The 24715-nt window shown below is 39.2% G+C and overlaps 1 protein-coding gene across 1 annotated transcript in view; it reads left to right on the top strand.

Annotated features, from left to right (window-relative positions):
• Positions 1–19855, top strand: part of ASB7 (ankyrin repeat and SOCS box containing 7) — a 43518-nt gene extending 23663 nt beyond the window's left edge. Inside the window, exons 3-4 of the mRNA XM_052660008.1 lie at positions 5834–6439; positions 19716–19855. Of these exons, the coding sequence (XP_052515968.1) occupies positions 5834–6439; positions 19716–19855 (746 nt within the window). The remainder of the gene's footprint in view (positions 1–5833; positions 6440–19715) is intronic.
• Positions 19856–24715: the final 4860 nt, after the last annotated feature.

Below are 24715 nucleotides of genomic sequence, written 5' to 3'. Positions count from 1 at the left end.
AGTGTATATACTTTTACTACATTTATTCAACATTTTGTTATTCAAATAAAAGTCCTGGAATTGGAAAGGAAGAAGTAAAGCTGTCTTTATTTGCAGAGAACATAATTGTGTATTTAGCAAATTGTAAGAAATCTACAAAGATACCTAGAACTAAAAAGTGAATTTAGCTAGATTACAGAGTATACAGGTCAGTACACAAAAATCAATTTTATTTCTCTATACCAGCAAATAACATTTAGAGAATGAAATGTAAAACAATTAATTATAATAGCAACAAAGTTTAGTAATAAATGTAATGAAAGATGTGCAGTACTTAATACACTGAAAAGTACAAAACATTGCTGAGGGAAATTAAAGAAGACCTTAGTAATTAGAAAGGTGTTCTGTATTCACGGTTTAGAACAATAAATAGTATTTAGATAATTTGGAACAGGTTTACATTTTTTAAATATTTAGCATATTCCAATCAATATTTTTACAGGCTTGTTTGAAGAAATTGGTAGGTTGGTTCTAAAATTTATTGGCCAAAACAGTTTTAAAGAAAGTTTGAGGATGTTACCTGCCATCAAAACTTACTATAAAGCTCCAGTAATCAAGATAATCAGGTATTGGTGTATGGATACACTTTTAGATTGGTGAAACAGAATAGAATTCAGAAATAGATCCACACTTGTATGGTAAACTATTTTGTGGCAAAGGCACCAGGATAAATAATTGAGGAAAAGGTAGTCTTTTAAACAAATTTGTTTGTTGTTCATTTGCTAAGTTGTGTCTGACGCTTTGCAACCGCATAAACTATAGTGCCCCAGGTTTCCCTTTCCTTCACTATCTCCTGGAGTTTGCTCAGACTCAGGTCCATTGAGTCAGTGATGCCATCCAACCATCTCATCCTCTGACGCCCCCTTCTTCTCCTGTCCACAATCTTTCCCAGCATCAGGGTGTTGGAGCTTCAGCATCAGTCCTCCCAGTGAATATTCAGGGTTGATTTCCTTTAGGATTGACTAGTTTGATCTCCTTGCTGTCCAAGGGACGCTCAAGAGTCTTCTCCAACACCGCAATTCAAAAGCATCAATTCTTCCTTATGGTCCAACGCTCACATCTGTACATGACTGCTGGAAAAACCATAGCTTTGACTATGTAAACCTTTGTCGGCAAAGTGATTTCTCTGCTTTTTGATATACTGTCTAGTTTTATCATAGAAATGAGCAAGCATCTTTTAATTTCATGGCTGCAGTCACCGTCTGCAGTGAGTTTTTTTAGCCCAAGAAAATAAAATCTGCCACTGTTTCCACTTTTTCCCCTACTATTTGCCATAAAGTGGTGGGACCAGATGCCATGATCTTTGTTTTTTCAGTGTTGAGTTTTAAGCCAGCTTTTTCACTCTCCTCTTTTACCTTCATCAAGAGGCTCTTTAGTTCACTACTTCCTCTTCACTTTCTGCCATTAGAGTGGTATCATCTGCATATCTGAGGCTGTTGATATTTCTCCCAACATCTTGATTCCAGCTTGTGATTCATCCAGCCTGGCATTTTGCATGATATATTCTATATAGAAGTTAAATAAGCAGGGTTACAGTGTACAGCCTTGACGTGTTCCTTTCCCAATTTTGAATCAGTCTATTGTTCCATGACTGGTTCTAACTGTTGCTTCTTGACCTGAGTACAGGTTCTCAGTAGACAGGTAAAATGGTCTGGTATTCCTATCTCTTTAAGCATTTTCCTCTGTTTGTTGTGATCCACACAGTCAGAGGCTTTCGTGTAGTCAATAAGCAGAAGTAGGTAAATGTTTTTCTGGAATTCCCTTGCTTTTTCTGATAACAGCAGATGCTGACAATTTGATATCTTGTTCCTGTGCTTTTTCTAAATTCAACTTGTACATCTGAAAGTTCTTGCTTCCTGTAAACAAATGGTGCTTGAACCACTAATATGGAAAATAATGAACCTTGATCTGATGTTACACTCTACACCGAAACCAGCTAGCAGTGGATCATTGCTCTAAATATAAATGTTAAAGTTATGAAACTTCTAGAAGAAAACACAAAATCTATTTTGTGTTAGGCAAAGATTTCTTGAACAGGACACAAAATGCACAAACCGTCAAAGAAAACAAATGACAGTAGACTTCATCAAAATTTAAAATTTTTGCTCTTCCAAAGACACATTATATAAAGTGAAAAGGCAAGCAGTAGACTAGGAGAATATACAAGACGAAAGGGCTTGTATCCAGAATATAGGCACAGTTAGGTTTCAAACTCAGTCATGAGTAAAAGTACATAATAAAAATGGGTAAATGATTTCAAGAGACACTCCACAAAAAGAAAGTATATAAATAAACCCAATATCACTAGTCATTGGGGAATTGTATGTTAAAATCCCAGTAAGTTACCACCTTATACTCAACAGAACTGGTAAAATTAACATTGCTAATAATGCCAAGTGTTAGTGAAGATGTAGAACATTTGGAATTCTCATACATTGCTAGTGGGACTGTAATATTGTGTAGTCATTTAGAAAAAGTTTGGTACCTTTTTTAGGTTAAATTTACATTTAGGGCTTCTTAAGGGGCTCAGTGGTGGGAAAAAAAAAAAAAAAGGTCCTTCTGCCAGTGCAGGAGATGTGGGAGACGCAAGTTTGATGCCTGAGTCGGGAAGGTCCCCTGGAGGAGGAAGTGGCAACCCACTCCAGTATTCTTGCTTGGAGAATTCCACGGGCAGAGGAGCCTGGTGGGCTACATTACAGTCTGTGGGGTCTCAAAGAGTTGGACACAAGTGAGCGACTGAAAAGTGAAAGTGAAAGTGTTAGTTGCTCAGTCGTGTCTGACTGTGTGACCCCACGGACCACAGCCCGCCAGGCTCCTCTGTCTGTGGAATCCTGCAAATCTACATTTAACATGTGACCCTGCAGTTCTCTCCTAGGTAGTTTCCCAAATGAAATGAAAACATATATCCACAGACTGTGTGAATGTTCACAGTAGTGCTATTGATTATAGCCTAGGAATAACCTATTTGTCCATTTGCTAATGATTGTATAAATAAACTGTATATCCATAGTATGGAATATTGTTCAGCAGTACAAAGGGATGAACTTTTGATGAGCAACAACAACACGGGGATGCATTTCAAAAACACCACAATGAATGAAGTCAGTCAAATGCAAAAGCCTAATACTCTAGGAAATTCGAGAAAGGCAAAGCATTAGTAGTTGCCTGGGGCCTAGAGTCCGGGCAGGGAATTGACTATAAAGGGGCAGGAAGGAACGTTTTAAGAGGATGGGAATATAGTGGTTGTGGTGGTAGTTACAGGACTGTCTAATTCATCAGTTTGTCAACCTGTATTCTTAAAATGTCTCAGTTTTATTGTACTGTGGTAAAGCTGTTGGAAAGAATACTGTAGGGAATGTTTCTCTGCTTTTATCCATATATATTGCTAAACTTTTCAATAAGTTTAAATGGGTTTCTTGAGACTTCTGGAGTTTGTATGAAATACGTGCATCTAGGGGGAGAAAGATTGCTGAAGTAAACAAAGTTACAAGGTTGATGGGGTTGCTGTGTTTGGTGTTCAGGGAAAGCTTTTCTGATGAAGAAACATTTGAACAGACACAGATGAAGTGAATTTAGTTAAGTCAAAGAAAGTCTTGCCTGTTTCTTATAGAATTTTATGTTTTATAGTTACTACTACTACATTTAAGATTTTTTCTTATTGCATTGGCTAATAATAATTTTTGTTTTCATCTTTGTCTTATATTTTCCATGTTAATTTCTTGAGAAAAGTTAACTGTGCAGATTTTACGTGTTGTTAACCTACAGTCTTCATTCTATGCTTTGTTTCCAGTATGTGCTCAAATAATGCATTTTTATGAGTTTTACTTAGAATAAACAGATCATTGCTGTATTTGTTAATATTTGTTTTTCCTAGCTCAGTATAGCACTAAGTTATAAGTAGAACCAAAAAAAAAACACCTAAAGTGAAAAATCAAAAATGCAAGTGCAGGTTCATGTAACATAATTTTAATTTTACTGTAAAATAACACATGAGACTATTTGCTGGTACCTTTAAAGGCACCCATGGTAGATGAAAGGTGGGAGAAGTGCAAGTGTTCTTGAATTTCACTAACAGATAAGAGACAATGTTTGGAAACAGTTGATTGGTTGGATATAGATTAGAAATGACTGTCTTGACAAGATTTACAGTTTTGTTTGAATAGTAAAGGTTCTTTTAGATTTCATGCATGTCCTCACTCACTCTAGATAAGTAAGGTATCTGAAAAAAAACTTGAGGGCATCATGTCAAAATGGAAACATTAGGAGCCCGTGTTCACATCTTACCAGTAGATGGCAGCAATGTGCTTTGTTTAAATATTCTTGCTTTTATTTATTTTTTTTTTAAGTCGCAACTTGAAACTATACTATATCGTTTTCTTTTAGTGAAAAGCAGGACAGATACGATATCCTTTTTTTCTTTAAACACATAAAAGTCTTATTACTATTGTGTAATATCAGTTTATATGAAATAATTTTAGAAATTCAACTGATATAACTTGCCTAAAAAGTGCTAACATTGTATAGCTTTTGTTGTAACTACTTCTTAATTGAAATCTGTATTTTCCACAGTATTATTACTATTTTACACATACTTTTCTGCCTCATAGGTTTTTCTAAGAGCCGAAACTGTCATAAAATGTTATAGAACTAAAAACTATTTTTACTAAACAATACATGAGTGTTTAATCACGTAACTGTGGAGGCTTTTTATTTGTTTATTTGAAAAACACTCGTGAATTTTTCTCTTTCATGAACAAAGGAAAAATTAAGGGTGACTTTTATAAGAAGAAAACATTTTACTCTTAGGTAGTTAGGTCCAGCCAGTTATCTTCGCATGGACTTGCTGGCCTCCGGGAAGTAAGTGACCTGTCTGCAGTGAATAAAGGTTCTTTCCCCTCTTCTGCCCCCTGCCCAGGAAGGCCAGTGGGATGAGAGCGGTGCAGAACTGACTCTCAGCTTCAGGAAGGATTGGGAACAGGGGACAGAAGTCTCTGGCTTGAGGAGACACATAGCTGATAAATCATTTTAGTTTCTGTCTTCTCTTTTATTTCAAGAAATCTGTGGATTTAGAAGAGAGGTTTGGAACTGTTTTAGAAAATAATATTTACACAGTGCTGAAGTTTCTCCCAATTTTTCACTCAGTGTGTGCTGCCTAATTCTTAAAAACTCCAGAGTTCTTACAAAACAAAGAATTCAGAATTGACTTTTATCTTATAGAAACATGATTTATCAAGATCACTTAACATATACCTTACATACTTTGAAATTTTTATAGACCACAAAAAACTTTTTTTTTTTTACCTAATATACCCTAAAATAACACAGTCTGCCAGACCACAGTACATCCGTAATTGAGAGCAGCAGATGTTGCTACACATGCTTCTTTTTAAGACCAAGAAGCAGCACAAGAGAAAATACAACAAAAAGTTCAAAACAGAAGAGAAACATGAAACAGTGCAGAGATGAGGGAGTTGGGAGGCCAAGGGCAGCTGGTTAGATTAGCAGAGCGAAGGGGTGTGGCGATCAGAGCTCTGTGTTGGCTGTATTTATCTTTTAAATGCTTTGTAAGTCATATGCTCATCCTGTTAATCCAGGTTTGATGGCTTTCTACTAAAATTTATTTTCCATTAAAACTACTTCAATTAAGCTGAAGCAAGAAGGACTTGATGCTCATTATGTGTTTAATCATTCCGCATTTCATGTGAGAATTGGCTAAGATGTGCTGTGCCACGGCAGAATTTGTTGCTTTCTCTCCCAGAGTCTGCTAATGTTTTCATTTTGGTTTTAACTCTAGCTGATCCCACAGTTAAGGACTTAATCGGAGGCTTCACTGCTCTTCATTATGCAGCCATGCATGGCCGGGCCCGGATTGCACGCCTGATGTTAGAATCTGAATACAGGAGCGACATTATTAATGCAAAAAGCAATGATGGCTGGACTCCCCTTCATGTGGCCGCTCACTATGGTAGGGACTCATTTGTCCGACTCCTACTGGAGTTCAAGGCTGAGGTTGACCCGCTCAGTGATAAAGGTACAACGCCGCTTCAGCTCGCCATTATCCGAGAGCGGTCAAGCTGTGTGAAAATCCTCCTGGACCACAACGCCAACATCGACATTCAGAACGGTTTCCTGTTGAGATACGCTGTGATTAAAAGCAATCACTCTTATTGCCGAATGTTCCTCCAGAGAGGAGCAGACACAAACTTGGGTCGCTTAGAAGATGGACAGACTCCTTTACATTTGTCTGCCCTTAGGGACGATGTGCTCTGTGCACGGATGTTATATAATTACGGAGCGGACACGAACACAAGGAACTATGAAGGACAGACCCCATTGGCTGTTTCAATAAGCATTTCTGGAAGTAGTCGACCGTGTTTGGATTTCTTACAAGAAGTCACAAGTATGTAATTTAATTATTGCTATTATTACATTTAAAAATTTTTTTTGCTTCTTCTGAGGAGCTTAAGGTGTTTTTACAACTTAAAATGACCAGATGTTAATGATTCTTGTTAGCCCTGCTCATTCCACTCGTCTGAAATGAAAAAGAAAGCTCTGTATCACAGGATTTCATAAAAATAATCAATTGTGTTACTAAAAGTAAATAGGCATAGATAGGATGAGAGAAAAATTGGCAAAAAGGATGCAGAGAGGAATTTTTTAAATAAACAGAGATCAATACTAGAACAGGGCATTTCCTACTAGTCATAAACATAGTCTTTCCAGGCTTTCATGAAATTGAGAATGAGGAATTAGAAGGAGAATTTTGGATCTTAGCATCCTTAGCTATGGAAGTGTCTTAGAATTTGTGCTTTATTCCTAAGCTGTGCTCGTGTTTTATCATTCCGTTTCTGCTTCTTTACAGTGTGAACACACGTGGAATGGGATAGCAGTGTTATTTGTTAGGCATCCTAGGAGTACAGATTAAGGATGCTAGATATTAGAAATGGTTGTAAGGAAAAGTTTGTTCCCAGTAGGAAATTTGGTGCCACTGTCCCTGGCCCACACAGGACAGTGTAACCAGCCTGTTTTCGTGTAGGTGCCTTATTTTTAAGCTGCAAAGTGTGTGGCCTGTTGCGTTAATGGTGCGTGTGTTGTTTTTTGGATGGAGGGATTGGTTTGTGTGGAGCAGCCACCCTCTCCTCTCCGACTTCCTCGTGGGTAACTCTCAGAGCTTCATATTCAACATGAAGCTATCGTCTCTTAACGCAGCGTTTTGTCTACCGTACTTTTTAATGAATTCCCCTTTCCTCAACTAATTTTTATGTTTCATTCATTGTTATAGAAGAAGAAAGACATTCTAGGTGCGAAGTAGTAGAGGATTAGGAGCTTACCTGACCTGCTTGTAAATAATCCACTTGTCCTTGGAACTGAATTTGGGAGTAGAAAATTTATGAAGAAATGAGGTATAATTTGGATTTTGTTTAATCATAAGAAAGACAGGATGAAATTATTACCACTGAGTATATTCAGACTCAAGCATAAAAAAAATGACACTTGGGGTCTAACCCGTGCTGTCCACAGAGCGTTCAGTGATGATGGAAATGGCCTCTGTGCTGGCCACTGTGGTAGCCACTAGCCCCATGTGGCTGTTGAGCACTGATTTTGTGGCAAGTGCCACACAGGAAATGGATTTTATTGTACTTGTAAATTATTTAAATATCCGCAAGTGTCGTCTTCTTCAGCACAGATGTGCCTGCCTTGGGGGAGGTATTTTGGGGTGTCTGGTAGGTGAGCCCTTGCAGAAAGCTTTTGAGACGCAGTGATGTACTCAGAGACAGGAGGTGCTGTGTGTGCTGATTCCTCCCTGCTGGCTTCAGATCCAGGCCATATTTTAGGAAAAGACTGCAGCAAAAGTTCAACTGCTGATTCTTTCAGCAAATATTCTAGTAGTTTTCAGTTACAGACTGATGGGGTGTTGGTGTTGTGAAAGATAAAATTAACTCTTGGACTTCAGGTTAGAATTCTGTCGTGTATATAGCCTATACAGTGTATCTTATACATAAATTCTGAGTGTCTTCTTGTTTTTGTTGCTTTAACTTTGATACTAGATTACTTGGCTGCCTTCAGGAAGGCATGTTACACACACAAATGCCGCAGCCTGTTAAATACTTTGATCAGTGGTCAATGGCGTAGACTAGGACTCAACTCACTCCAGCCCTAACTCAGCCACAGACTACCTGTGACCTTGGGTGGGTTTGCTAACTGCTCTGTGCCTCAGTGTCCTTATCTTAAAATTAGGGTAATCATATCTGTCTTACAAGCTTGTTGTGAGGATTGAATGAGTTAATATGTATAAAGCACTTAAAACAATACTTGGCACATTGTAAGTGCTCTGTGTTTTGTTTTGTTTTGTTTTGTTTTGTTTAAGAAAATAAAGTATTAAATGAAGGTGGACGAACAGCAGGGCCTGACTTGCTACCTACAGATCAAATCCCTTAGATTCTTATTCTACCCTGCCTGTTTTCAGCTCTCTAAACTGTGGTGCGGTCTGCATGTGGAGACAGGCGGCCAGAGGGATGGGAGGAGCCGCCCCTTTGTCCCCAGCCCTTTGGAGCTGCTCAGCTCCACCATGGAGTGCTGCTGGAGAGCAAGTGATGAGTTAAAAAGAGATTCACATGTACCTTTAAAATTAGGGCGGATAGAAAAATTGACAGGCCTTCCTCTTTGTGTTTGAGTTCTCCACTGCACCTGGAGCAAAGCCGTGCACCTAGTAAGTCTGCAGAAAAGGTGGATTGGCTGACTGCAACCATAAGGATGGTGGCTTAGCAAACTTGGGATGCTTTTCAGAAGTGAAGGAACACCTGTCCTTGGAAGGCTGCAGTTAGCCTCTGTCTTCAGATTCTGCGACGTAATTCAGTACCTCTTGCCTTTGCCATGAGTGGTGTTTTCTGCCAAAAGCAAATGAAGTGTTTCTGCTTCACCTGTGCATTATTTATGAGGTTTTCTTTTTCCTAGTGTGCTGGAAGGACCGACTGTAACTGATGGCTCACTGGAGCGTTGTACTGGCTCTCTTGAAAACCAGAGTGAAAGACGGTTGGGTGGTTCAGGGAGCGTCAGGTTAAATCCCTGCGCTCCTTCTCATCTGTGCTGCTGCCGAGCCCCTGCTCCCTCAGCCCCACGTCCTCGGCCTCTGATCTGAGAACTCAGACTCCTGAGGTGTAAGAACAGCGAAGGCACTTGGTGGTCTTTGTTCGGGGCCATATTAGTTTTCATTGTTCCATTTTGACAAGAGAGCACAGTATTTAAATCGGAAGAGCTCAAAACAGTTATAATCTTAGAATCTAAAAGCTGTTGTGGCTTTTTAGAAAAATTGCCGTAAAACCTCTGATACATACTCCATGAAAACAGGGCAGGTCAAGTGGCTTGGTTACAGAGTAGTATCTGCAGGTGCCTTGTTGATCACAGTAGAGGGAGAAGCCACAAAAAGCTGCTCTTACTCTACAGACAGACTTCCAGAAACCTCTGCCTGCTTGAATGTCCGGAACTCAAAGTGGTCTCCTCCAGAAAGCCAGTCGACTTTTTTGTGCCCGGGAATAATGAATACAACCAAGAAGAGCCAAAGATCATACCTAGAGCGTGAGCATCACCTTGCTGAGGGAAAGCTGTTTCCTCCTTAGAGAAGCTAGTTTTTGGTCTCTTAGTTCTTTTGCTAGGAAAAAAAGAAAAAGCAGAGTGGAGCAAATAAACTAAAGACACAGTAAGTGAGAGCAGTGAAGGTGTGACCGGTGACAGGAAGAAGTGGTGGTGATAACAGGCGTCCTGCCGGGGGCCCCTTGCGGAGGCCTGCTGAGCACGCTCATTCTGAGGGTTGTGCCAGTGCATGCCGTTAATTAGAGTAATTTGTATGTGTAGTTTGCACAAACACCATTATAGAACTAAGAGGATCATGGAAATTCTGGCATTACAGGAAGGGGCAAAAATTCTCTAGCTGAAGAGCGGAGACTGTAGGAATGTTTGTCCAATGCAAAAGAAAAAAATTAACATTTATGCATAAATGGCAAGCACAAGAAAATGTTAACGGAGGTACAACACCAAAACTTCAAGAAAGATGGTTTCGTAAGGAAAGCTTCCCTTAAGGAAACCGTTCAATAGTAAGGGAAACCTCCCTGAACAATTGGATTGTAAGCTGGTGCTCTTTTCCCCTTGTCAGCTCCCTGCCCTACAGTGTAAATTTCCCTAGTCAAAGAGGTATTCAGAATATGAAGGTCTTTTAGGAAAGAGAGACCAAGTCCATGAGAAAAGTATTGCCCTTTCCGCTGTTTCCTGCCTTACCCCCCTACCTGTGCCCGCCCCCCGCCAAATACCCACACTTTGGTGAGAGGACTGTGGTGGGGGGATCAGGGAAACATTTATTCTCCGGGTGGGCTAGGACTCTGGTGACGTCTCTCCCTTGGCGAGCAAACCTTTGTTGTGCCGTTTCCTGAGTGTCCGTCAGGCCAGTGTTCACACCCTCCTCCTGCCAGAGCCTCCAGGGGTCTCTCCCTGTGCGAAGCTGAGAGGGTCCCTGAAAGGACAGCTCAGAACACGTGAGCGGTTCCTAAGACTGTGGCTCTCACTCCCAGGCTGGGCCACGCACAGAGCTTGGCCACTTGTCTAAAAGACCCCTTAAGTGTTCCTACTAGTTTGTGGCTCCAGTAGCTTCTGCCCCAAGTGCACCGATTTCAGCTCTGATTCTAGATCTGTCTCTTTCTCCAGATTCGGTGGTGGAGGTTCGCCCTATACATCCATTTACTGATGGGTCCTAGATATGCCCTTGATGAGTCTGTTCAGCTTTTTCTTCTTGTAAGGACTGGAGTGATTATGATTACTTCAAGTTCTCTTTTATGTTGGAGCTGAAACTAGAAGTCTGTTCATTGTTTTTATCATTTTTCACTTATATTTTGAAAATCATCCACAATGTGAGAATCATCCTGTCCGCAGTCCCTAGGGCTGAGCAGCGTTTGCCCTCTTGGGTTCAGAGGCCCGTGTCTCCCTCTCGGCACCCTGATGGTTTCTCAGCGGGGCTTGTGTCTTGTTGCTGTTGCGTCAGCTGCATCCTGTGGCGGGGAGAGCAGACAATGGGCTCTTGCCCCAGCGTCTGACTTACCTGATAGGCTTGGGCAGGCTGCCTAGTCTCCCACCCGCCCCACGGGTCTGTGGCCTTCTCTGAAAATCGGGGGAATCAGAGTCTGTGGGGTCTCTCCTTTTAAAAATTCTTGCCAGTAACCACTCTTAAAGGGAATAAAGGCAATGATATCCTGCTGCTTGTGGTTTTATTTTATTTTGTTTTTGGATTCATACAGAATGGTGTGGACTTTCAGGGGTCCTCAAGACATGAGATCAAAACTAATTTCATAAGAGTACTAAGATACTATTGGCCTCTTTGACTGCACTGACTTTGCGCTGATGTGTAAGCGGTGGTGGCTGAAACAGCAGGCATTCATGAAGGCAGTGGCCCCAGAGGCTGCTAGCAGTTGTGTTCTTCACCACAAGGCAGTCTGAGTAGAGTGTTCCAGATCCATTTAGGAATGTCTTTGATTTAATTTTAGTAAATCTTATCCATTTGAGTGTGTACCTTTTTTAATATTCTATGGGATGGAAATTGAAAGTGTTCTTACTCTGTAACAAAGTGGGATTGAATTAAGAGAAAGTACATCTGTGATTTGTCTGATCTGAACCAGCAACTTTTTTTGATGGAATACCATATTTACCTAAAATAGGAGATGGACAGCCGAGCTAGGCTTTGGTATTTGGTAGACATTTTCTTGAAAATGAATAAAGTTCACTTGTCACCTTAAGGAAAACAACTGAAAGTATTTATGATGAGCAACAAATTTTGTGCTTTCAAGTGAAAGTTAGAATTTTGAAAAGCTTATATTTGCCACTATGACATTGACAGTTTACTAATATGTACAACTTTTCAAAATCAGTAGAGCTGTTAACAAAAGTAATTTTTTGCTATCATGCAATGAATTGGGTCACCATTGGAAAGATGTACATGACTCAGGTAATCAGTGTTTTCCAAACGACTAATGCATGGTGTTACACAATCATGCATTGGGTAAAAGATCCCTTCAAAGGGCAAAACAGACCAATGGATTTTAATATGAAAGGGTATAAAAACGTTCACTGATTTGGTGTCAGATTCCATATTGAATCTAACCTTAAAAAAACACCTCTTGTTGAGTTTTGGTGTAGTATCAAAGATCCATGATTTATCTGTAAAGGCCATTAAGTATCCCTTCCTTTTCCCACTACCATGTGAGTCTGGATCTTCTTCATTTACTTCAATCAAGACAGCATATTATTTACAACATGGTATGCAGAAGCAGGTCTCTGATTCCAGCTGTCTTCTCTGAAGCCAGACCTAAGAGATATTTGCAAAGATGTAAAACAGCACCACTCTTCTCATGAAATCTTTCTTGTTTTGGAAAGCAGCTTTTTTTTTTTTTTCCATAAAAATTTATTTCAACTGATAATGAATTTTATAACTCTTACTTTAAGGAATCAGTATTTTAAAAATTTCTAGATTTGGTAAATATAGATAGATACAACACACATAATAGAGAAGGACATGGCAGCCCACTTCAGAATCCTTGCCTGGTGGGCTACAGTCCATGGAGTTGCAAAGAGCCAGACACAACTTAGCAGTTCCACAACAACACACGTAAATGAAAATTCTTTGAGGTCATCCAACTTTAAGAATGCAAAGAGGTCCTCAAACTAAAAAAGTTGAGACCTAGCAACGTTCAATTTCTGCATTCAAAGTTTTAAGGACACCCTGTTAACCTAGTGTTCTAGGATTTAATGATTTTCTAACATATTTCCAACTGCTTGGTCAGTGCCAGCATACTTATTACTTAGGATCTGTAGAGAGAGATCAGTGATCATTCCATCAGATGCCTTGGGGGTAAAACAGATTCATTATTTGTCAGTTTAGGAAATGAGTACCCTGAATTATAGATAGCAGTTTCAGTGATTCTCCATGCACAGAAGCATATCAAAGGTGCCAAGGAGTCCTTGAGTAAGTCAACCACTTAACAAGGTTTTAAATACCTTGTTTATCTATCTATCTATCTATTTATTTTACATAGCATGGCAGGCTCTTGCATAAATTATTCTTAAGGCAGAGAATATGTCAGTTGGGTGTGTGTTTAATATTCAGAAGAGTCAAAGGTAATGTAATGATCTGTGTTTCTAGTAGTTGCTGTTACAGTACTTGAAGCAGCCACTAAATATGCTTTAGTGGTATGTAAAAGGTAGTGCTCGTTGTATTTTGATTTGTATGTTTTAAAGAATTAATAAAAGGAATTAATTATTTAAATTTTAAATAATTTTAATGTATTTGATAATTTAAGTACTTTATAATTTTAAAATATTTTTATTTAAATAAAAATGCTTTAATGATTACACTGATCAGAAGGAATTTGAAAAATAAAGGGCTCATGTTTCTGAGAGAAAAACAATTAGGTAAATGGGAATGAGTTGGATAAATTGTTTTGCAATGACAATCTGTCAAGTACTTTTTTAAGTATTTTGAATTTACTTCTTAAAGTAATTTTAAGAAAGTGAAATTTAGGCTGTGACTTTCTCAGCTAAGTCCAGTACAGCAACAGGTGTGTAAGCAGGAGATCTTAACAGCTCCTCTGCACTGGGGACCCTTACGCCTGTGTTCCTTTGAGATGCTTCTGTTACCAGTTTCTTTGACTGTTTTTGTTTTTTTAGTATGACTGACCAAAATAGTGATACTTTATAGCTCTTTGGAGAAATAATTTGTGTAACACATCTTAACTAAGATTATTTTTGATTATTGATTTTTCTTCTAATTGGGGGTTTTGCTGCACTTCTGCATTGTAGTCTTCCTAGGTTATTTAGTCTCAATTATTAAAATTAGTTTTAGAAATAAATAGTACACTGCATTTATAATGGGCTAACCTTTATACTTAGCACTTTTCATCTTGGGTCAACATCTGCAGTGGTCTCCCAGTACCTCCGTTTTATCTGTTTCCCTTTTAAGATCCTACCATGAGCACGTTTTATTCTTTTGCTCTTGTCCCTGAACCCCCATCACAAGGCTTAGTATGAAATGTGTTAAATCTTATTTTATAGGACAAAGGTAGTTGCTAGCTCACCTCAAAATAAGAATCACGGTATTGAAAAATAAAAGGCTACTTTGATTTCGCTCTTGGATGCAATCCAGAATTACACAGCATCAGCTTGGATGATGCGGTACACAGTTCTAAGTCAAATTACACTACATTTTAAGGTTCTTTGATATAGAAAGTATGACCTTATTCTGTACCATTTCTATCATATTTGTATTACTTTCTGTTTCTTGTGTAGCCTTCTAAGGATTTCTGTTACTTGTTACAAAGCAATATGTGCTTTTCTTTGGCTGAAGGCAAATGCAGAGGTGGTCATGTCAAAAGGAGATATTTGATGCTTTAGGGTGTTTAATTTTTGAAATTATGCTGCAGCCCTGGTTTTGTAATTTGTTCTAGACTAGACCCTTCAAAAGCTGATTTCCTATTTTATACCAGCCCAATTATTACTAATGATGGGCTGCTTTAGCAAGTGGAAAGACTAATAACCCTTTGAAGTGTTATGTAATGCCATTGTAATTCATTAGTATGAATAATAGTTTGTAGTGTCTCTGCATCCCCCAGAGCATTTATAGTTGCTTAAATTATACTTTGTGTGTATGTGTGTGTGTGTGTGTGTGTGTGTGTGTGTGAGTGAGTGTGTATGAGATGTCTCCCCCAGGCCCACCCTATTGTAATCCCATGAACAGGGCAGTTGCTGTTTAACAGCACAGGAAGGAGTCACCTTGTAAACAGCATGTACGTGTATTGATTTTTGTTGTTGTCCCCTTTATTCTCTTTCTCTGCCTTCTTTTCCTCTGTCTCCTTCTTTCCTTTGCCCCTTTAATCTTTGGGACAGTGCATTTTTAAGCACATAGTAGGTGCTCAGTCAGTACTTTTGAGTGATGTGTTGACAAGAAAGTGAGTACAGGCACACCTTGGAGACATTGCATGTTCTACTCCAGACCACTGCAGTACAGGGAGGCAGGCAAATTGTTTGGTTTCCCAGCTCATAGAAAAGTTACGTTTACACTACATTGTAGTATACCGAGTGTGCAACATAGCATTTTGTCTAAAAAAAAAAGTAATAATAACATGCTTACCTTAACTTAAAAAGTACTTTATTACTAGAAGATGCAAATCATTATCTGAGCATTTAGCCAGTGGTAGTAGTAACTTCAGAAAAAAAGATCACTGATCACAGATAATAATAAAATAATAATCAAGAGATAATAGTACAATAATAGTGAAAATATTTGAAATACTGTAAGGATTACCAAAATGTGGTGCAAAAACATGAAGTGAGCAAATGCTGTTGGAAAAATGGCATTGATAGACTTGCTCAACTTAGAGTTACCACAAGCCTTCAGTTTGTAAAAATACAGTATCTACAAAGTGCAGTAAAATGAGGTACGCTTGTACTTCTTTCTTCAGTCATAATCTTCTGTTCCTAAAATGATTTTCCTGGGAAAAAATGGCTCCTTAAATAGTCTTGGAAATAGCAATGATTACAATGAGTAGTCTTTATTACTTTTTATCATGTAGCCTGCTTTTCATCTAGTGCTACTACCTGCCAAGGTGAGGAAATAGCTGTGTATTTATGGACACCCCTCACTTCATCACTCCACAAGTTCTTCTACAAAGTTCCCCCATCTCTGCCTAATCCAAGTCACATAGTGATTTCCAGAATATAATTTCCATCAGTTTGCCCAGAACTGGGCATCATGCTCCTTTACTATTAGACTGTCAGCTCATTTTCTTAAGCATCTTAGCAGCAGGAAAACAGAGCTCCTTCCAAGAAGGAGCCCTCTACTTTTTTGAGAAAGAGAAGCAAAACATTATATCCTTCCAGTATTTAAAATTACTGATTTAACATATACCAAATACTCTATAACTCTTACTATATGCCTGGTCCTGTTGTAAGCACTTTACCAAAAGTAATTCTTCTTATGCTTGTAAGGCCTATTGTGTAGGTCATCCTCAGTTCATAGATGTGGAAACCAAAGCAGAAGGCTAAGTAGCTCACCCAAGAGCTAGTGGGTCTAACAGTTGATGGTTTAACTGTGGCTTTTCCCATTCGAGGTATTTCTGCAAACAGGAGTTACATATGGTTAAGAAATCTTCAAAAGATTAGATTCCGCCCGAACATTGAGACTGCTAGAACATACTGCTTAAGAAGAAGAGAATTCAGTAGCAAATTGAGTAAAGCTTTCTGATATTTAGGCATAGGAAGCACATTTTCCCCTGGAAAGGCTCATGCTCCAGTATCTCTTGCGGATGGTGGCTTTTCTGTAGCTGTGTCCCTTGAATTCAAATTGCTGGCTCATCTTGGCCCTCTTGCGATTTATCACAGCCAATGAGGAGAGCCAGTGGCACTTGTAATATTGTGCCTGGGAAATTTTCTTACCTAGATTGTTAGGGCATTTCCAGTTTTCCCCTTACCTCGTGTGACATGTTGCCAAACTATATCTTCCCTTGCCTCCACCTTCTAGTAACATTTTTAAAACTTTTAGCCCTGACCATCAGCCTCATCAAAGCTCTTCCCCCTGCTGGGTCCCAATGACAAAGCTACCTAATTTAGATTTTTTTTTTTTTTAAAATGATAACACCCTACTTCCACATTCCAGAATCTCAGTTATCTAATGCTGCAAAATTGAGTGACTTAAAATGATAATAGTTGATTATTTTATTTCTCTGCGCCAAGCAATGTCATCTTGCTGGGGCCACTCCACTTGACTGGGGCCTTTCCGCCTTCCAAATGTCTCACTCTGATGGCTGGCTAGTTGTGCAGGCAGTGGCTGGGAGTTCAGCCTGGACTATTGGGCCGTGACCTTAGCTCCTTTTTTGACCTTAGCTCCTTTTTGTAGACGTAATGTCCTGGTGATAGTTGTGTGCCAAGAGTGAATGTCTCAAGAGCCAGTTGGGAGCTCTGATTTATGAGTTTCACCATAGTCAGGAGCTCACCCAGTTTCTAGGAGAGGGAACCCAGATACCGTCTCTTAACACTGAGGTATCCAGTCGCATTGTTAAAGAAGAGTGTGAGGTCTTTGGAGATATTGTAGTCATCTTTGGAGAGTGTAATCTTCCACAAAAGAAGACCTTTTGTCTCCATCTTTTCTACCTTAGCTAAGCAAATTCCAATAATATAATAATATAATTTTTCCACATTGTTAGATGATATGTTTTCATTTAAGTATACATGTATATTTATATATGTCAATTTTATCTCATCTGTTTTGCCTTGAATACATTGTGGTGGTTCTTTTCATTAATACTGTACTTCAAAAGAACCTGCCATCTTTTAGGAAAATCAAATTCTTTAAAAAAAGATTCAAATATGATTCATACTCTGGTTTGCATTTGTAGATCAAATAGTTTAAGCATTTGTTGAAAAATGGCTGATAATTTATTCTGTTCCTAAAGGTAGCCCATGAATGGTGATGAAAAATATTTCAAAACAGATTAAGAAATGATTTGCTGTTGACATGGGTGTGTTTTGCAATGAGTTAGTTGTCTGTTTTATACTCTTAGGAAAAGCCTATTAAGTCTTCATTTGTCCAGCTAGTGTTTGTTGAGTATTGATCGTGTCAGGCGTTGGCAGCCGGAAATCAGCTTACCCTCGTGGAGCATGTAAGGAAGAAGATGGGCTTTAATGGGCGATCACCGCGTGAATGTGAAGTCATAGCCACGCTCAGCACTCTAGAGAAATGGGACTCAGAAAGTGCCTGATAGGGGACCTGGCCTCGTCTGCTCTAATGAAGTGGGCTCTTCAGCAGAGGTCTGGATGGTGAAGAGGACATAGGCTCACCAGGAGACCCACGAGCGCGTACGGCAGCCTCGCACAGATCCTCAGGCGGACGTCCGTGGAGATGCCTGCCGCTGGCTTACAGCCGCTCTTAGGAAAGCAGCAGCTTTAGCTGTGATTCTGTTCAGAGACCGTGTATTTAGTGCCTCTCGGAAAGCGCCTGGTCATACAGGCCCTACAGTGCAGAAGTCTGAGTTTTAAGGGCCCCGTTTCATTTATAGTTGTGAATAATGGTGATCCCTGTAAACAGGTACAATTCACGTAATAAGTACTAGGTATAGCAGTAGTCCTCCACGTATGGCCTGGGGCCTCCTGGAGGTAACCAGACCCTTTCAGGGTATCGAGATCAAAATGATTTTCCTTGTAATGCTAAGACATTATTTGTCTTTTCCACATTCCGTCTTTCATGAGAGTAAATGAACTTCCCCAGAGATTGGATGATGTGGTTTCATCACAGCAGATTGGATATGAGAGCATACATGAGACTTCAGCGATCATCCATTCATCCAGACCTTTAAAAACTTGAAAGGTTTTTAACAATTGAAAATTGGAAGAATGCCATTCTTCTCATTTATTTTTGAAAATACTGTGACTTTCATAACAATGTTATTTATGTTAACATGTAATAGGCGTATCTTTATTATTTGTAAATGAATTAATACGTATTTCTGAACTTTCTGTTTTAACTTCTTACATGGTAATTAAAGTGTAAAGAGGTTTTGAGACCAAAAAGTTTGAGAACTGCTGAAGTATGGCATTGTTCTTTACTTTAAGCATGTTACTTAATGTTGGAGATGCAAGCAGTCTGTAAAATGGGGATGATGATCAAAGTACTTCCCTCGTAAAAGGATAAAAACAAGTTAGTGTATGTCAGGAGCCTATAAGACTACATGGCATAGAGTACACATTGAACATATGTTAATTTGTATCATTATTGCCATTTAATATGAAAGAAGAAATTTACGTGAATCCAAACACTTCTGAGGCTCTGTGTCAAAGAACTTTTGCTCTTGTTTGTGGTCATCTCCATTGTTTTGGTGAAACACAGTATTCAAAGATGAAGGAAATTGCAATGTGTAATTTCTTTTTCTTTTTTGAGTTCAGTTATAGCATAGGTTTTTATCGGCAGATGGTCAGGATGGCTTGTTTGAAGACATGGAAATTCCGGATAGCTTGCTTTGCCTCTTCCCCCTCCCTGCCCGCCCTCCCAGTCCGCTCCCTTCTCCCCACAGCAGGGTTCTGCTATGTCTAGAATCATGGGGAACAGAGGGGCACACCTCATTTGGGAGAGCTCCCTGGGGTTGGGTTCCGTGCCCTGGACAGGGAGCTGATAGGAGGAACTTAGTTCCCTCACTTTTCAGGTGGAGACACTGAGGCCCAGAAGAGGGATTTGCTCACACAGGTTCAACCCGCATATTAGAGGCCTACCTGGGACAAGAACTGACATTCCGATTTGTAATGGTAAGAATACCAGGCTGAGAATCAGAAGAACTGGTTTTAGTCTGAGTCTCAAACACTTCAGTTGGTCGTCTGATGTTGAGCAGTTGACTAAAATCACTGATCCTTAGTGTCCCTATTTGTAAAATGGAAGTGAAACTACCCACCATCCAGGGCTGTGAAAAGGATCAGTGAGATTCCATGTAATGGTACCCAGGACGCATCCTCCTAGCTCGTCTCTCTGCTCCTTTGCATGTAAAGTCTGCAGAGAGATACTTCCCAGTGAAATAAAGTACTCCTTTCAGAACCTTACAGCCCTCCTTAAATGTTGTGTTTTGCAGCTTTGTAACATTTTCTTTTTTCTGTCTTTTCAGGACAGCCCAGAAACTTGCAGGACCTGTGCCGAATTAAAATTCGACAGTGTATAGGCCTTCAAAACCTAAAACTACTTGATGAACTGCCAATTGCCAAGGTCATGAAAGACTACTTAAAACACAAATTTGATGATATCTGATACACAGAGAACTGTGAGCGAGATTAGGAGTTATATTCCAGATACTTAAAAGGCTTTTTGCCTTGCACAAAGTATATCCTATGCAATTTCTGATTTGCTGTGAAGTCAGAAAGCAGGTATACACTTTACAGGTTTTTTTGTTTGGTTGGTTGGTTTTCATTGTAGGGGAGAGATTTTTTTATACACACACACACACACACACACACACACACACACACCCCACATGCTTGAAGGTCTTAATTTGGTTTCTTGGTCCAAGTTTAAGAGGTCCAAGCTTTCTATACAATATTGCATTTAAAACAATTGTTTTTCCAAAATGACACAAGCAGGTTTGGAGTGGAGAATTGACCCTTTCCAAATTTATGGTTTCATTGGTGTGCACAATATTACAAACCAGCAGAGCACTTGTTACAGTTTGGAGGCACAATTTCACCCAGGGCATCCCGGGCTCTACTGGAAAATGCCCTAAGAAATTTTTTAAGTAATGCTGTCACCTCATTCATTTTAATGAGTACAAATTGGCTGTTTCAAACTGTTCTTTTTCTAATTAACGTAGCTTTGGATGACTTAAACCCAGTCCCTCTGCTTTTTGTCGGTGTGCTCGTTTCTAACTTACTTTTTTAACAGCTGTAGTACACTACCCGGAGACGTTGAGTCTCAACTTCTGTCTCTAGTTGAATTGTGCTTTTAAAACAATTAATGGGAAAGAAAATAACTTTATAAAGCCCGTGTATTCTGTTTTTAAAATAGTGCCTCCAGTGCAGTACTCTTTCTGGTGTATTTTATCCATTATTTCACTTGATGTTCCTCATTCCACAGCTGGCTTTGACATGCCTGTGAGAACAGGAACTGCCGCTTCAATTTTAATTGCAGAACATAGAGTCAGTTGCAATTTCCATTTTAAGCTTTGTCTTTTACTTCAGTTTAAGCAGAAAATTTCATGTCCTGGTGGTAGAGTATTCCCTAAAAATAGCCAAAATACTGTTAAATCATTTGGCTTTAATGCATAAATAATTTGGGATGGTTTCATGGTGTTTATTTCTTCCCAGTTGAAATAAAATGTCTAAAGGGTAAAATTTCTAATGGGTGCATATTTGTAAGTCTGGTTAATTTCTAATATGCTAATTAAGCATTTCCTATCTATTTTAAAGTTATACACAGTGACGCTGTTCAGAACAGTTATTTTCTGGGTTGATCGGCATATGTTTGCAGTATAAACATAAATATGATAAAGTGTCAGTAACAGTGGTTCCAGAGATATTAGCAATCTATGGAGATGCCCTTGGAAATGAGCCCTGTGCTTGACGTGTCATCGTATTAGTTCCAGAAGAAGCTTTAAAACTATCCCAGTATTGTTCTTAGTGCTTTGGGAAATTTCAGAATATTTACACGCTAGTAATAAATTTATTATCAGAAGTTTACAAAATAAAGGGCTTCTCTTGTCTGAATTTCTAGTTTTAAGTCATTAAGTATAAAGTTATTTCACCTGAAAAGTATAACTAAGTAGAATTAGGAGTCTCCTCTGGCTTTATCCTTTTTCAGAGCTGACAGTGATATTTCCTCAAGCACAAAATTTATTCTCTTGGATGTGGAGTGGCTCTGGCATCAGATACCTGCTCTGCTAGGCCTGGGCTGGGAGCAGGTTTCTGAACAGTGGGCAGCTTCAGGGAGAGGGTGATGTGAGGGATCACAGCTGGGGTACATAGCCTCTTCCGCAGGGAACCACTCAAAGTGTGGCCAGTTTTGCAACCATCCGAAAACTGTAACTGGGATGTGATAGATAGAAATGGGTATTCTGACTTTTTTTCCATAAAAATATCTCCAAAAAGTTATCTTCTGAGAGAGAGTCCTTGTGAAGCTAGGAGCTGAGCTGTGTCCTCCTCTGGAAACTGATAATCAGGTTGGAGCTAAGACACACTTTTGGCATCGGGCACCTGGCATGGCCAGAAATGGATGGCGTTGCTGCTCCCTGAACCCGGGCCAGGGAGACAAGGACATGGGAAGGCAGGCAGAATTCTGTACTTTGAGCAGTGTTACGTTCGCACAGGGCTCATCTCCTCATGTGTCTGTTAATCTATTCAGTTAGTTTAAAATGATTTTCTTTCCCCAGCCATTCAGAGGTCTCCAAAACTAAGTTCACCATTGAGTCAGAGTCAGGAAATTCCAAGTAAAAAGATCAGATGAAGGTAAATTATTTGTTCTGTATTGCTGCTTAGACTTCAGAAAAGAAAAAAAAAAATTATGAGAGCTCTTCCTGGAATCAGAATTTCTATTTAATGAAGAAGTGTATAATTCTGTTATTTGTTTGATGTTTGATTTTTCTGGAAGCTTGAAAAGAATGTTTTATTTTTGTTGTTACTAGAATCCCAGTCACATACCGTCTTTAACAATAACTAAAATGTCTCAGAGTCGGTAACTGGCAGAATACAGGGGTGAATGTGCAGGCCTGCTCTCCAGTTTGGTTGGCAGAGAAGCGCTCTGTAGTAACATGATGAGAACAAGTGTTTTCAGAAGATCAACTGGTTTTTCCAGAATCTTGACTGAAATGTTCAGAATAGTATCACATTTGTCACTGATCCTTCTATGTTTCTTTTGACATTTATTATTTAAGCCTGTTACTAAACCTTTATAAAAATATATTTGGCAAGTACACCAAAGACACCAGCTCATAAAAGATTATGATCATTAATGAACTGCAAACCTCATCTTTTGCAAATGGAAGATTTTTTTTGTGTGTGTAAATATTTGTGTTCATAAATGTACAGCAGAGTAAGGATGTTTTTTAGATTATTTAATTTCCACATTTCTAAACTATTTACTACAGAATAATCCACACTTGTTAGTTTGGAGGACTTGACAGTTTTGTTTTTTTAATTCATTATCAGTCATGCTTGGAGCAGCATTTCCGCTAGAGAATTCAGTGTTCTGGCAGTAGCAAGAGTACACATCTGGAGCGTGAGGGAGTCTAGCTTGATTTGTCAGATACACACCCTACGAGACGAGGATGTGTAGTTTAACTACCACAGTGGACCATACAAAAACTGAGGTTCTAACTTTGGTGCAGAATTGCCTGTCAGCCCAGAGTGTCATTGGGATGAGGCCCTTGGCCCACAAATTTAGCTCTCATGTAACTCCTAGTGTGTTATATCATAATGTATTTTGTTCTTCCTTTGTAATGTAAGTTTTGCTTTGGGTCAGTTTGAATTAAAAAAAAAAAAACACTTAAATCTGGTTTAAAACATAGTGGAACTGTGTTTTATTTCTAGTCTGCCTTAACTTTTTAATACTTCCAGCTATTTGGTCAAAAGAAAGAAAGTGAACTCTGTCTTTTATTCCTCAGCATTTTAGATAATTAAGAATTGGGTAAGAATGTGATACAGAAAACAGCACTGTGTCAGATCATTTAAGATCCCCCCCCACCCCCCACCCCCCCTGCCCCACGCTGCTTTTTAACGCATTCTTCAAATACCCTCCAACAAAAGACTGTCTATCCCTTCTTCTGCGTGTTGATGGGGCACTGAGCCTTTTGGGGCCAGATTCCCCTCTGCCTCCTCTGACTGAGGACAGAGTTTGGACCACAGCATCTCTAAGCACAGAACAGTATATTCAGTTAAACAATGAATTTGAGGTAGTTTATTAGCTTGCAAGAGATATAACAAAACAACTTTGATTTCATACTTCCTCTGTATCCCATAAGCACAGCTTGACTTAGGAGAGGCCTCAGACTAATGAGTGATGGTGTGCTAAGAAGGGAGGGCAGACGACTTAGCACCTCGTGCAGAAACGCAGTGTTTTGCAGCCATAGCCTTGTTACAGACTTGTCCAGGATTTGGCACAAATGGAAGCCAAGAATGGGACATTTGAAACTATTCCTAATGATCAGCAGGGGAGTTCAGATGTGAAAAATAGCCGTGTTGCTTGGAAATTTTGAGGTCATTCCTTTTCCAATATGATGTAAGTAGTGTATTGTTTTTTCAGCTGAAAGACAATTTACAAAAATAGCTTACTAGCTATTGATAAAACAGATTATCTAGTTGATTAAAAAAAATTTCCACGTCCCATGTAGTTGGGTTTCAAAGATAGAAAAAAGTGGACTTGTATCATTTTGTATTTATGTAACAGTGTGGCTTTCTGTTCTCATAACACATCTTAGGAATTTTGATGTTAGAATTTATATTAGCTTCAATACCAGTCAAGATTTTAAATATCCACTGCCAGATACAGTTATTTAGGTTGGTGTAGACTCCTAAGATACAAAGACAGTTTGTCTTTATTTTATCATTATTTTGTCATTACCTATAAGGTTTATAGTAAGGTCTCTTAATTCTTAGATAAAAAACAAAAAGGTCAACCAGCATATGGCTCTGCTGATAAATAGTGATCAAAGTCTTACATTTCTCTAAGATCATGGTACATTTTGTAGATATTTATCTTCCAGAAAAACTGATTTTTGAGTGACAGTTAACAATGCTCAATCCCATTTGAAAAGACAAGTCCTATGAGAGATCATCATTGTGTGAATAAAACCCAAAAGTGGCGGTGTTGTTGCAGTGCGTGAAGTCTACCTGTGGAATGTCTTCTACCAAGTGTTGCTGTTTCCATTTCTTACTCACCTGTGCCCAGACTGGGCTTCCCTGGTGGCTCAGAGGTTAAAGCGACTGCCTGGAATGCGGGAGACCCGGGTTTAATCCCTGGGTCGGGAAGATCCCCTGGAGAAGGAAATGGCAACCCACTCCAGTACTCTTGCCTGGAGAATCCCATGGAGGGAGGAACCTGGTAGGCTACAGTCCATGGGGTCGCAAAGAGTCGGACACGACTGAGCGACTTCTTTTCTTTCTTTTCTTTGTGCCCAGAGTGTCT

The sequence above is a fragment of the Budorcas taxicolor genome, chromosome 21 (genome assembly GCF_023091745.1).
Source record: "Budorcas taxicolor isolate Tak-1 chromosome 21, Takin1.1, whole genome shotgun sequence".
NCBI lineage: Eukaryota > Metazoa > Chordata > Mammalia > Artiodactyla > Bovidae > Budorcas > Budorcas taxicolor.
The sequence above is the reverse complement of the archived record's forward strand: the minus strand, read 5'-3'. Positions and strand labels throughout refer to the sequence as shown.